The sequence below is a fragment of the Zootoca vivipara genome, chromosome 6, assembly GCF_963506605.1.
Source record: "Zootoca vivipara chromosome 6, rZooViv1.1, whole genome shotgun sequence".
NCBI classification, from domain to species: domain Eukaryota; kingdom Metazoa; phylum Chordata; class Lepidosauria; order Squamata; family Lacertidae; genus Zootoca; species Zootoca vivipara.
In genome coordinates, this window is record NC_083281.1 from 74,967,003 (window position 1) to 74,979,468 (window position 12,466).

Genomic DNA, 12,466 nt, shown 5'->3' on the forward strand with positions numbered 1-12,466 from the left:
GGGATGCGAAGGGGAGCCTTGTCGGGGGGGGGGGAGTTTAATTAGTTTCAGTGCTTACATATTTTGAGTGAAAAACACAGGATGAGAACCTGCTTCAAAATAAGTAAATGCTGAAATTGGCAGCAGCAACAGAGAAGAACTCGTAATTTCATCCAAGTTGATGGCTACACTTAATTGTTTTGATTCTAAGAAGGACCTTGCATTTGCTCGCTGTTCCATCTGAGGCCAGCGCTTGTTTACTCTTTGAGAGACGCTGCAAATCTTCCCAAAGTACCGGTATGTCAAAGCCATAGAGAGGAAGTGTGGGAGTGCTCCCTTCAGCGGAGCTGGTTCTTCTTATTAAATCACATCAACTTTCCATGCATTTTATCTGATTGCAGCATGATGCTCCCGCTGGAGAGGCAGAGATTTATGACGGGCATCTTCCAAAGCGCTGCCGCCCATTCATCACTGCCAGCTCCACACTTCATCTGAGATCGAGGGACAGGCTGTCATGTCTGTGCCTAAAAATGAGAGCAGGGGTTGCAGGGCGTAGAGAGCCTTTTTAAAAAGAGTTAATTGGGTTTGATTGTCATAAAGGAGTGGTCAGTCTAGGGACATCCAGTTCAATGCCAGCAGACTCAGTGACATAGTTGAAGCCTGCCATCTCCACTGCTTTCCTTAATTGGGACAGAAATGTCTGGCCTTCCTTTCCCAGTGCTCCCCCCCCCAATAGAGAAACTACTAAGTGTTTTTCCTGCCTCCTTTCCGCTGGCATAACACACAAAGAAAGACTCTCCACGCAGGGGCCTTGCTCCCTGCTGAAATGCAAACAGGAACCACCGAAGGAAGAAAACAATTCTTTGCTTACAAGATCTTAGCAAACCAGATAGGATTTATTCCTCTCGCGAGCAGCAGGGATCATGGAGGTTGTGATCTGGAGTGTGGTTTGTTTTTGCCAGCTTCACATTTCTTTATTTTAATGTTTTAAATATGCACAAATCTATATGTGGGGTTCTAGAGGATTTTTCTTGATGACATAAATAAAGGAGCCAGAGTTGGGGGGGGGGGGTTGTCCAGTTGACCATCAGTTACACACAGTATTTCCAGAAGCATTCGGAGAGGTTGCCACGCTTCTTGTACTGCTTCCTGTCTGTGGCTAGCAAGCGGCTCAGCAATGTGTTCTGGGGGAGGTTTCTGAAGAGTGCCTAAGAAAGCAAACAGAAATATGGGGGAAGGCATGTTGAGTCATGTAAGGAAGGGGAGGCCTTGGCCGCACGCTGAGAACCTAGCAGAGCCATAGCACCCATAACCAGGAGGAAAGCTTTCAAATGGCCTTGGGGGTGGGGGGCCTCTCACCTCTTTGACATTTTCCCTCGATGGCATAAAGCCTCTGGGCTGGAGACCTGGAACAAAAAGAAAAGAAGATACATTCAGGCCTTGCTTCGGTCCAGTATATTCGGTCCACCCCCATTGTTCTGCCCGGACACTGAGGTCCAGCGCCGAGGGTCTTCTGGCAGTTCCCTCACTACGAGAAGCCAAGTTACAGGGAACCAGGCAGAGGGCCTTCTCGGTAGTGGCACCCACCCTGTGGAATGCCCTCCCACCAGAGGTCAAAGAGAACAACAATTACCAGACCTTTAGAAGGCATCTCAAGGCAGCCCTGTTTAGGGAAGCTTTTAATGTTTGATTTCTGTATTTTAATGTTTTGTTGGAAGCCACCCAGAGTGGCTGGGGGAACCCGGCCAGATGGGCGGGGTATAAATAATAAATTATTATTATTATTATTATTATTATTATTATTATTATTATTATTATTGCTTTCTCCTTTGGAAAGGTGAGGCCGGCTTGGGTCGTGGGCCATTTTCCGCCCTCGGTTTGGTCCCCTTCCCCAGCTGCCCTTGGTGGGAGCTTTTGGATGTTGCTTCCTAGGACAGGAGTGGGCAGAGAGAGTCAAAGGGGGCAAGGGGGTGGGTGTGCCCATGCTCTCAGCTCATGGTTTGTGCTAGTCAAACCAGTTTGCCAGCTCTCTTAATCCTAGAGAGGAAGAAGAAGAGCCTCTGCTGTACGCTGCTACTCTTTGGATGGGAGTTTTCCAAATTAAAAGTAACGAAACCCAGCCTTGCAGAATACCAGGCATTTCCCTATTCTGCCCCCCTCCCCAGCAGCTTGCTTATCAGGACTCCCTTATCTCACCTTTTCTATCCCCCAAGGTGACTTTCTTCCCACTTGGTCCTAAAAACAACCCTGTCAAGAGGTAGGTTAGACTGAGAAGCAGGGACTGGCCCAAGATCACCCAGTGAGAGTTTGTGGCCAAGCAGAGATTCGAAGCCTGGGCTCCCGATTCCTGGTTTAGCCCCCTAACCACTACACCAGGGGGGGTCTTCCGCCCTTTCAGATCCACCTGCTGCAGTTGCACCCAGCCTTGGATCAGGCCATAGGTCCTGACCCACCAGTCAGAAGACCCCCCTGGCTCTGTTTTGAATGCTCCCTGGTTGGCTAGGCTGCATGGAGTGCGAAAGAAGGTGAGCAGGTGGTCCCTGGGCAGGTATGGCGTGGGCGGCTTCAACCCTTGGAGCAGGATCCACTGGGAAGCAGGGGCATCTCCAGAGAGGAGCAGCAGTTTGGCTGTCTGCATTGCAAGTGCTGCAGAATGCCCTTGCCTGGCTTGCTCTTCCAGAGGCGAGAGGGGGGTGTCTGTCTGTGTCTTACCTGCTTTCCTCAGAGTGTCTTCCACCTGCGCTCCCACTAATCCCTGTGGGGTCTGCATGAGGGAGGACCCTCTGCTCCTGCTGCTCAGGGCCTCCAGAGTTATCCTGGCGTCTTCATCAGTGGCTGTAAGGAGAGAAGGACACGAGAGGGAGGCATCACACAGCCTGAGGGGGGACCCTCTGGCTTGCCACGGACCAACTGAGGCACAGTGGGTGGGTGGGTTGGTGGGAGGCAATTGAGACTCGTGTAGTAGTAGATCCCCCCAAAGGGGCTCTGCACAATCCACCCACCCTCTTCTCTCTTTCCCTGCAAAAGAGAGTCCCCCTGCATTATTCTGTCACCTTTAAGAGTGTAAGATCAGACCAAAGTCCTCCACTGTCTATTGGGCAGCTTGCCCCCTGCTACCCTAGTGGGCTCACCCTCTGCTCTTCAGAGGGCCCCTGCATCTAGGGCCCAGGGCCTCAAGGGCCCCCTGAGTTAGATGCCAATTTTTGGACATTGGATAAACTTACTTTTATGCACATCGGACCAAATCTGTTTGTTTGTTTGTTTGTTTGTTTGTTTGTCTGTCTGTCTGTCTGTCTGTCTGTCTGTCTGTCTGTCTGTCTGTCTCTCTCTCTCTCTCTCTCTCACACACACACACACACACACACAGAGAGAGAGAGAGAGAGAGAGAGAGAGAGAGAGAGAGAGAGAGAGAGAGCTTATTACTGCAAATTTAAGCAAAGAAGATATGTGGTCTAGTAAAATGATATTTTTTTGTTGTTAACTGATACCTATTTACATTGGGGAAAATTCCAGGTTCTGATGGGGTCTGCCTGCCTGTACTGAAAAGGGTGTGTGAACTGAAGCCCACAGGCTTGTGGCCCTGGATTTATGGACCTCTGTAGCTTGTTGTTGTTCCTGTTGTTTGTGGTTTTTTGAAAATATATTCCTCACTTTTTATAAACCTCTGTGTGTGAATCTTTCAATACACCTCATGTGTGAATCTTGACTATAAAACTCCTATGTGCACACAAGGAAGATGCACAGAGAGGTAACGGCGGTATGTGCTTTGTACACAAAAATTATAATCGCATTCCCCTGGGCAGTAGTATCTTCCTTTAATTTTTCACAATATTTTTAAAATGCCATTTGCACAGCAATTTGAAGCATGAACCTAAACATACCTATTCAGAAGTAAGTTTTATTGAATTCAGTGGGGCTTACTCCCAGGTGAGTGGGCTTAGAATTGCTTCCAAAATATTTGAGAATCAGGAGTTTCCAATGCCAATTTCTCCCATCCAGTCTGTGCATTTAGTACTCAGACATGCTCTCAGGCAGATCATTTTTATTGACTGCTCTGAGTCTGGAGCAATAAAAGGAGGCAGCTTTTGGTTTTTGAATGCCCTATTTTGTTTTTCTGTGCTGGCTCACCGTTTTTAATTTTCATTATGGGTAGGGACGTCAAAAGCCGGGCCTCTGAGAGGTTCAGCCTGCCTCCGGACGTGCCTTTTTTAAAAGGCCATCTAAGCTGCTTGTGGCAAGGAGTTCCGTAAGTTAATTAGGCTTCCTTGGGTCAGACCTGTCCTGCTGCAAGTGAAGAATTGTGGCTCAAAACCTTTGCCTCCCTCCACACCCCAGCCAGAAAGGATCATGCCGGGGTCTGGCACTCCTCTGCAGCCACAGTCCCCCCAAGTTTCTTTCCGCAGGGCTCCAGCACCGTCAACCACCCACCTTGTCCTTTGGCAAGGAGCAGAAAAAGAGCAGATCTTGGTAACCTACAAAGGCAGCTACAATGGCTTTCATGGGGATTCATTTTCTTCTGTCATTATTAAACGTCAGGAGGAAAATCCTGTATATGGATGAATTGATGCTCTTTCAAAGATCTTCTTATTTGGCAGTGCCAAGTGTAGGAACCATTTCCAGTGGGTTGGGGGGGCAGGTGAGAACTTTACAATTTCACGATTCTGTGATTCTGTTTCCTGACAAGTTCCCAGCAAAGGGCTTGCCAGTTCCCCCATGGGCCTGTTGATCATCTCTTGAAGGTCTATTTAGGGCACCAGGGGGCTCCCATAAGCCAACACCCAGCTTCTAGTCCTCAAGCAATCGGCACACCTTTGTGAACTGGGATGTTTATCCATTTATCCATTTATATTAGGAAATTGATATGCTTTGCCCAAAGGCCCTCAGGGCGGTTCCTGTCATAATAATAAACGATGCAATAACCACCCAACACAAGAACTTAAAACAATTGTATCAACCCAAATCCTATTTAAAGCAGCAATGTCGACCCATTCATAAACTTCTTGGCCGGTCCTCTCATTGGGAACATGAGAAGCTGCCTTATGCTGTACCAGACTGTTGGACCGTCTTAGTGTTGTCCACACTGGCTGGCAGCAGCTCTCCGAGGTCTCAGGCCAGCGGGGATTGAACCAGGGACCTTCTGCATGCAAGGCAGATGCTTTGCCACTGAGCCATGAGGGCAAACTCCTGCTGGAAGAGGTGTGTCTTACCCAGGGGTCAGCAAACTTTTTCAGCAGGGGGCTAGTCCACTGTCCCTCAGACCTTGGGGGGGGCAGACTATATTTTTCGGGGTGGGGGGGATGAACGAATACCTATGCCCCACAAATAACCCAGAGATGCATGTGAAATAAAAGCACACATTGTACTCATGTAAAAACACCAGGCAGGCCCCACAAATAACTCAGAGATGCATTTTAAATAAAAGGACACATTCTACTCATGTAAAAACACACTGATTCCCGAACCATCCGTGGGCCAGATTTAGAAGGTGATTGGGCTGGATCTGGCCCCCGGGCCTCAGTTTGCCTACCCATGGGCTTCCCCAGGCATCCCCAAACTTGGCCCTCCATGTGTATTTGGGACTACAATTCCCATCATCCTTGCCCACTGGTCCTGTTAGCTAGGGATGATGGGAGTTGTAGTCCCAAAACATCTGGAGGGCCGAGTTTGGGGATGCCTGGTCTTACCTGTTCCCTAAAAGAAGCAGCGTGACTGGTTGCCCCACAGTGGGGGAGATAGTTCCCCAAATCTCTCTCCCTTGGCTTTTCTGGTTCTCCTAAACCTATTCTTCCACAACAAAGCAACGTCTTACTGAGTGAATGGAAAGGGAGGGGACTTACCTGGGAGCCAGTAGGACCCTTCGCTGGCCACAGGGATTGCCCAGAGTGGGCCAGAGAGACTGGCAAGGGAGAGGCAGATCCAGCCCAGCTTGTCCATCATGCCTCCTGGCCGATGTGTCTTCTCCTGCTGTTGCCCCCATCATGTGCTTTTATGCCACAGGTCCACCCGTGATGGTGAGTGACTTCATGACACCCCCCGGCTCCACCCAGCGCGGATTCTCCAATGGCTGTCTCGTCCGTGGAAGTGGAAACGCAAGCACGCTTTTCGCATTGATGTCATCTTTCAGAGTAGCGGTTCTCAGACAATAAATTTACTGTCTCGTTGCCCGGTGGACAAAGTGAACATGATCTCCGACGAGGGGTGGGGTGGGGTGGGGGAAGAGCAGGGGGGGGGAGTTTATAAATCGGGCATAAAATAAAAGAGAGCACCTTCCAGCGATAAATCATGAGCTTAATGAAAGAGCTGGACGTCATTTGAAATGGGCAGAGTATTGAAATGGCTGATTTATGAACCTGGGCAGGCCTGACGCAAAGGATCTGGGACTGAACGGATTGCGCTTTTTCTCACCTCTCCCCCCTCCATCCTTTGGGAAGATGGATGAATGAGAATGAGAATGTTTGAAGCTGCCACGCCAAGAGGGTGAAGCGCACGAGGAGGGAATGACAGATCCGATTTCAACTTCTTCGCATCAAGGAAAGTTGAGATGAAGTTCTCGGTGGACTTTTCCCCATTTTGTTTTTGCCGTCTTCCCTTTCCCCGCTTGCTGATGCCTCATGCAAGAGGGATATAGGTGATCTGCCACGGCATTATAAAATATCAACATGTACGCAACCATGTCCAAAGTGCACAAGGGTGATATGTTCATCTCAGGCTGCTGCAGTGCACCATGCCAGCAACGCTGGTCTTGTGTGGGGATGTCGGCAATGACACTGAGCTGGTCATTTGGCCGTGCTTGCCCCACTCTTGAGGGCCGGTGAGAGTATGACCAGAAAAGGGCAGAGGCAAAAAAAAGGGGGAGTCCCTCTAGGCAGGGACTGTGGGGTTGCCACAGATAGCCGAATACCTGTTATGTGAAAAGAAGTACGATTCCTCAATGGTCACCTGGTGATGAACTCCGCTGGTCCAGTTTCTCAGTATCCTCCTACTGAAGATACCCACTTTTAGTCCCTGATTGGCATGGCTGGCCCAAGATATTTGGGCACCTGAAGCAGGCCCCAAAATGGCACCTCCCTCTCTGCCAGGGAAGAAGGGGTGGGAAAAAAGATCCATATTGGGATCTGCTGCCCCAGTGGATTCTGTTGCCTGAGGCGGGTGCCTCATCTTGCCTCATGGGAGAGCCGGCCTGGCTGATTGGGCCTCCTCTATGTCCAAAGACTGAGGCAAAGGGAGGGAAGGCCCAGAGGAGGTGCTGTGAGTGTCATGAATTGTGTGGAGCGCATTGCCCCCTTGCACCAACCTCCTGGGGATTGGGCTCCTGAGGATGAAACGTGGACCTTTTGCTTTCAAAGCAGGTGCTTCTAATTATTCAGGTCATTTATTCGTCAAAAATAGTCCCATTGAAATATTCAGAAAACACAAAGGTTAAAGCTGTGGTCAGGGAGTGTCCCCGGCTTGCTGCCCTTCAGATGTTTTGGATCACAGCTCCCATTAACCTCAGCCGGCATAGCTGTATGATGCTGCTGCTGGGGCTGCTGGGAATTATAGTCCAAAACATCTGCGGGGGCGTCAGGTTGGGGAAAGCTGTTCTAGGGAGAGGAAAGGGCCAGGGCAGAATGGTCAGTGTGTGTGTTCGGGTGCAATACATTTATTCCTTCAGCCTGCCGTCATCTCAGTTCAAACAGGTTTGTAGGTTTTGTAGTACAGTATTTCAAAAATCCAAAACGCCTGTTTGACCAGAGACCAGATAAGTCACCAGCCAAATCTGCTGGTGACTTCAAGTAGCTACTCTTCAAGTAGCTACTTTTAAAATATTCAATCTCCATCATTCAAAAGGTAGTTTGTTGCTAATTCACGGAGGCATGAAGACCAAATCGTCCTCTCACAAGTCCGAGAACACGCACAGGGTAAGATACGGGACGGCGGGGTCGGGTGGGGTGGATCAGAAACCCGGATCTTTTAAGAACTCGGCAGCGCTGACCCGCCGGAAAGCAATATTTGGCAAGTGTTTCTTACAGTGATAATTATAATATAGGGCGGCACAGAGTTATTTTTTAAAACTTTTTTAATGGTGGTGTGCCTCGTGATTTTTTTCACGGAACAAGTGTGCCGTGGCCCAAAAAAGGTTGAGAAACACTGGACTAGATGACCCCTGGGGTCCCTTCCAACGCTACAATTCCATGATTCCCATGTTGCCCACTGTGAGAAGAAGAGGCTAGGTGGGCCACCTTTGCTCTCACCCAACAGGCTTCTTCTAATCGCTGCGGGAGTCGGAAAGTTGGGTGATTAATCGGCATGCCGGTCTCCAATAGATTGACAGCTCTCTCTTGATGGGAGAGGAGCCTGCTGCCTCCTCCGGCCTGCTCCCTCCATCTCCTCCTCGGTGACTCATGGGCCTCATTTCATTTTGCTTTAGCGCAAAGTAATTAGGTCTGTGTGGAGACGGCGCGACCTCATTGCTCACAACAAACCCTTCTTCTCCTTCTCCTTCAACAAATTGCCAGTGACAAAAGCATCAACCTGCACTCGGAGGAGCCGCAGCGGAAAGCTAATGAAGGGAGACCTTCTTGAGAAGGTGCGGCCCGGAGAGGTGCGTCATGAAGAGGCTGGCAGCAGTGAGTGGGGGTTGCCTGTGCCCTCCTGCCTTCCCCTTGGCTGCTCATCGCCTCTGGCCCATGACGGTGGCATCTTCCGACACAAACGGACGTCAGTCGGCACTGCAGCAGTGTGGAGATGAACCAAGAAGTTTCTCCAAGCGTTGAGACGGAGGACATGGAGGGAAGATCTCCGACAATGGCAGTGTTATAAGAAAAATAAAACTGCTCCTTTTATCTTATGGCAGGCATCTCCAAACTTGGCCCTCCAGAAGTTTTAGGGCTACAATTCCCATCATCCCTGACCACTGGTCCTGTTAGATAGGGATGGTGGGAGTTGTAGTTCCAAAGCATCTGGAGGGCTGAGTTTGGGGATGCCTGTCTTATGGGGTACCCAAGAGCCCGTATAGAGTCCTTAAGTGGGTCCCCTATTGGTAGGAGAAAATAACAGAGGCCAACCAGAGTATATTGAGAAGCAAAGCAGCTAGTTAGCCTGATCTTTATTAAACTGATGCAACAGGGTCCTTGCTCACCACACGCAGGAGGGAGGAGCACCCCGAACAATGGAGCGCAAGCCCTTATATAGACTTTTGAAATTGCCCACCCTGTAGCCTAAGACCACCCCTCTAAAGCATCATGCATACATCACAGAAGAAGGGGTCTACAGCAGGGGAGGCGTTCTAGAGCAGAAATCCTACCTGCCAGGATACCTGATAATGGTCACTGATTGCTTTACCTAAGCATCCTGGCCATTATTTTGTGATGGTTAATACTTTAGTTCCTGAATGCAGGTCACAGGCTCACCCTATTCATACACAAATACGCCCTGAAGACAAGATTTGTAAGGAAAAGACAATGGGGAGGCTTTCCCATTTCCTTCTTCCTTGCAGAGAAATATTTGAGGCCAATTTGGGAGAGTCAAAATGGCTTCAGGATTGCTCTCCTGTACTATTTCAGACACAAAATAAAATTGTATTTTACTGTTTTGTTGAAAGCCGCCCGGAGTGGCTAGGGAAACCCAGCCAGATGGGCGGGGTATTAATCATAAACTGTTGTTGTTGTTGTTGTTGTTGTTGTTGTTGTTGTTGTTGTTGTTGTGTTTGCCTTGTACATTTATGAACATTTTAATTTATACGTGAGACCTTAGAATTCTTATAACAGCAGGATAAGGTCCAGAACAGTTTTTGAGATAATAGGTGGCAGATGCCCACTTTGGGGCAACACCAGTGCCACGCTAAGCAGCAGCCTTCCCCTTTCGTCCATTTGATGCCACCTCTGCCAAGAAGCCAGGAGTGGGGTTGCACTCCAGGCCGCCATGAAAACTCACTGGTTCTTCCCTAAATTATCCTACTCTAGGACCACGTACGTATAGCGAGGGGAGGGGAGACACAACTGCCCTGCCTTGGCAATACAAGCATCTCCTAAGAGAGGCCTCCAAACTCTTTCCCAGCTGCCAAAACATTGCTCTTTGTAGTGCCTTCTCTCGCACGGAGCCCAGCTGGGCTGGCAGGTGACCCGTACGGCCCCTTCTGCCCAAGCGGAGCCTTTTCGAGCAGCACGCTGGCATTTCACAACCCAAACCCACCCCGCTCCGTTCACCATGAGGGAAAACAAGTCTGGCATGAGGCAAGAGGTGCCTCCTCACAGCCGAGTCCCCTCTCAGCCCCCGGCAAGGGCAGGCCTCATGGGAGAGATTGAAGAGGCTGCCCCAAAAGGAGGCCCCAGTCCTCGCTGCCTCCCAAGACGAGCAGCGACTCTTGGGGAGACAGGGAGATGTTGCGGCCTAGATGTTTAGGTTCCACTTGCTGGTATCGCAACTATGACATAATGCAGTGGTTCCCAATTGTTGGTCCCCAGGGGGTCTGCGTAAGCCACCTAAGGGGTCCTTGGCACCCATTCACATAGCAAAAGCTACCACCGAGATATAAAAGTTTCAAAAGTAAGGGGTCGGTGGCCTTGCTTTTGAAAAGGGGGGTGGTCTGCAGTACTTGGCCAATTGGGAGCCACTGATGTAGTGAATTGAATAGAATGGAAGGCGAGAGGCAGGAGAGGCGTCAAATTTGGGCCTTGCAGAGAGGGTGCCGCTGAAATTTGAAAGGTCAAAGCCAGCCCCAAATTTCCCTCTCCACTTGGGTACTCTTGACTTTAAAATTTGTTTCAGAAATCTATTGCTCGGCTTGAAATTGCTTACACTACAAGTGAGGAGGCTTATAATTGCACTCTGGCAGCAGATGGCGCCGGTAACCTTGCTTGTAATTTATTTTTCCTCCCCAGATGGCAGAACCCAAAAACGGGTTTGCACTTGGGGCTCTGAGGTCCTCCTGCCCCATACTTTTTATAAGAGGCAATACATATATACAAACCTGTGGTTCTTAAAGAATCAAACACCACTTGCTTATTTGCTTAATTTATGCACTGCTTCCCAAGAAATGCCTCATAGCAATTAACAATAATAAAAGATCAACAGTCAAAGCAATTTCAGTACACAGACTTGCGGGGGGGGGCAGGGGAAAGATCCAATTAAAAGACTTCTTGAGAAACGAAGCTGAAAATGGGAAGGAGCTCTGAAGGGTTGTGGTGCCGCCACACTAAAGGCCTGATTCCTGCATGATGTGGGGGGGGGGGACAGCTCTTCTATCTGCATCACAAAGTCTAGTCTGCAAAGCATGTTATAGAATCATAGAATTGTACGGTGGGAAGGGGACCACAACGTGGGCCTTGAACCCACAACCTTGAGATTGCCTCAAGCTCTACTGACTGAACTACCAGCTGAGTATATAAGGGGCAAGACGCTCTCTTAGATTATCCTGGTACTGAGCCGCATAGGGCTTCGTATACCAGGAGCAGCGCATTAAACTTAGTCCCGCAACTAATTGGCAGCGGGTTCAAGGCCTTCAGCACTGGTGTAACTAACAATGAAGCCAATATTCTGCCCCCAGGGAGCAGTCCAGCTGCTGCTTTTTGCACTGCTGCTGCAGGTTCCAGGCCAACCACACAGAGGGCATTGCTGTAATCCAGCCTGGCAGTTTACCAGCACAGCTGGTGAAAGGAACTCCTGGCCACCGAGGACAGCTGGGCTTCTAGCGACACAGATGATGCAGGCAAATCCCTGGATTCACAAACTTACTCTTTCAGAGGGGAGTATGCAAGCAATTGTCCCAGCTGGAGAACTGGACACTCACAGCACCTCTGCCTTGCCAGGATTCAGATTCAGTTTGTTGGCCCTCGTCCAACCCATCGCTGAGTCCAGCCACTGGTCCAAGGTTTGCACAGCTGCTTCTGATTCAGATGTTACAGATAAATTGTTCCACCAGCATACGGAGGACACTGCGCCCCAAATTGCCAAATGATTGCTCCCAATGGTTAATGTGGGAGCTTAAATAGCCCTGGAAAAAAGTCGGTACCCCTGCAGCACCCCACGGTACAACTGCTGCCCCCCCACCAAATAATCACCCAGTGCCAGTGCTATTTGTCTAGGAAGAGAGGTGCTGGAACTCACCTTGAAATACCTCCTTTGGTAAAACAAGGACCCTCCTCAATTCCCATCTCATAGAGTCAGTTCAGGAAGATTCCACCATCAATGGAATATTTGCTGAGAGCTCAAGTAAGAATTCACTGGAAGGACAGATCCTGAAGTTGAGGCTCCAATACTTTGGCCACCTCATGAGAAGAGAGGAGTCTTTGGAAAAGACCATGATGTTGGGAAAGATTGAGGGCACTAGGAGAAGGGGACGACAGAGGAAAAGATGGTTGGACAGTGTTCTCGAAGCCACGAACATGAGTTTGACCAAACTGCGGGAGGCAGTGCAAGACAGGAGTGCCTGGCGTGCTATGGTCCATGGGGTCACGAAGAGTCGGACACGACTAAACGACTTAACAACAACAACAACAAGTAAGAA

General features: G+C 49.5%; 1 protein-coding gene across 1 annotated transcript; it reads right to left on the reverse strand.

The window, feature by feature from the left end:
- Positions 1 to 1,038: 1,038 nt before the first annotated feature.
- LOC118086623 (urotensin-2-like) lies at positions 1,039 to 6,107 on the reverse strand. The gene is given in 6 exon segments (XM_035118484.2): positions 1,039 to 1,187; positions 1,339 to 1,385; positions 2,692 to 2,814; positions 5,817 to 5,957; positions 5,960 to 6,042; positions 6,044 to 6,107. Coding segments are annotated over 6 exon segments (564 nt in total). The 5' UTR covers positions 6,097 to 6,107; the 3' UTR covers positions 1,039 to 1,070.
- Positions 6,108 to 12,466: the final 6,359 nt, after the last annotated feature.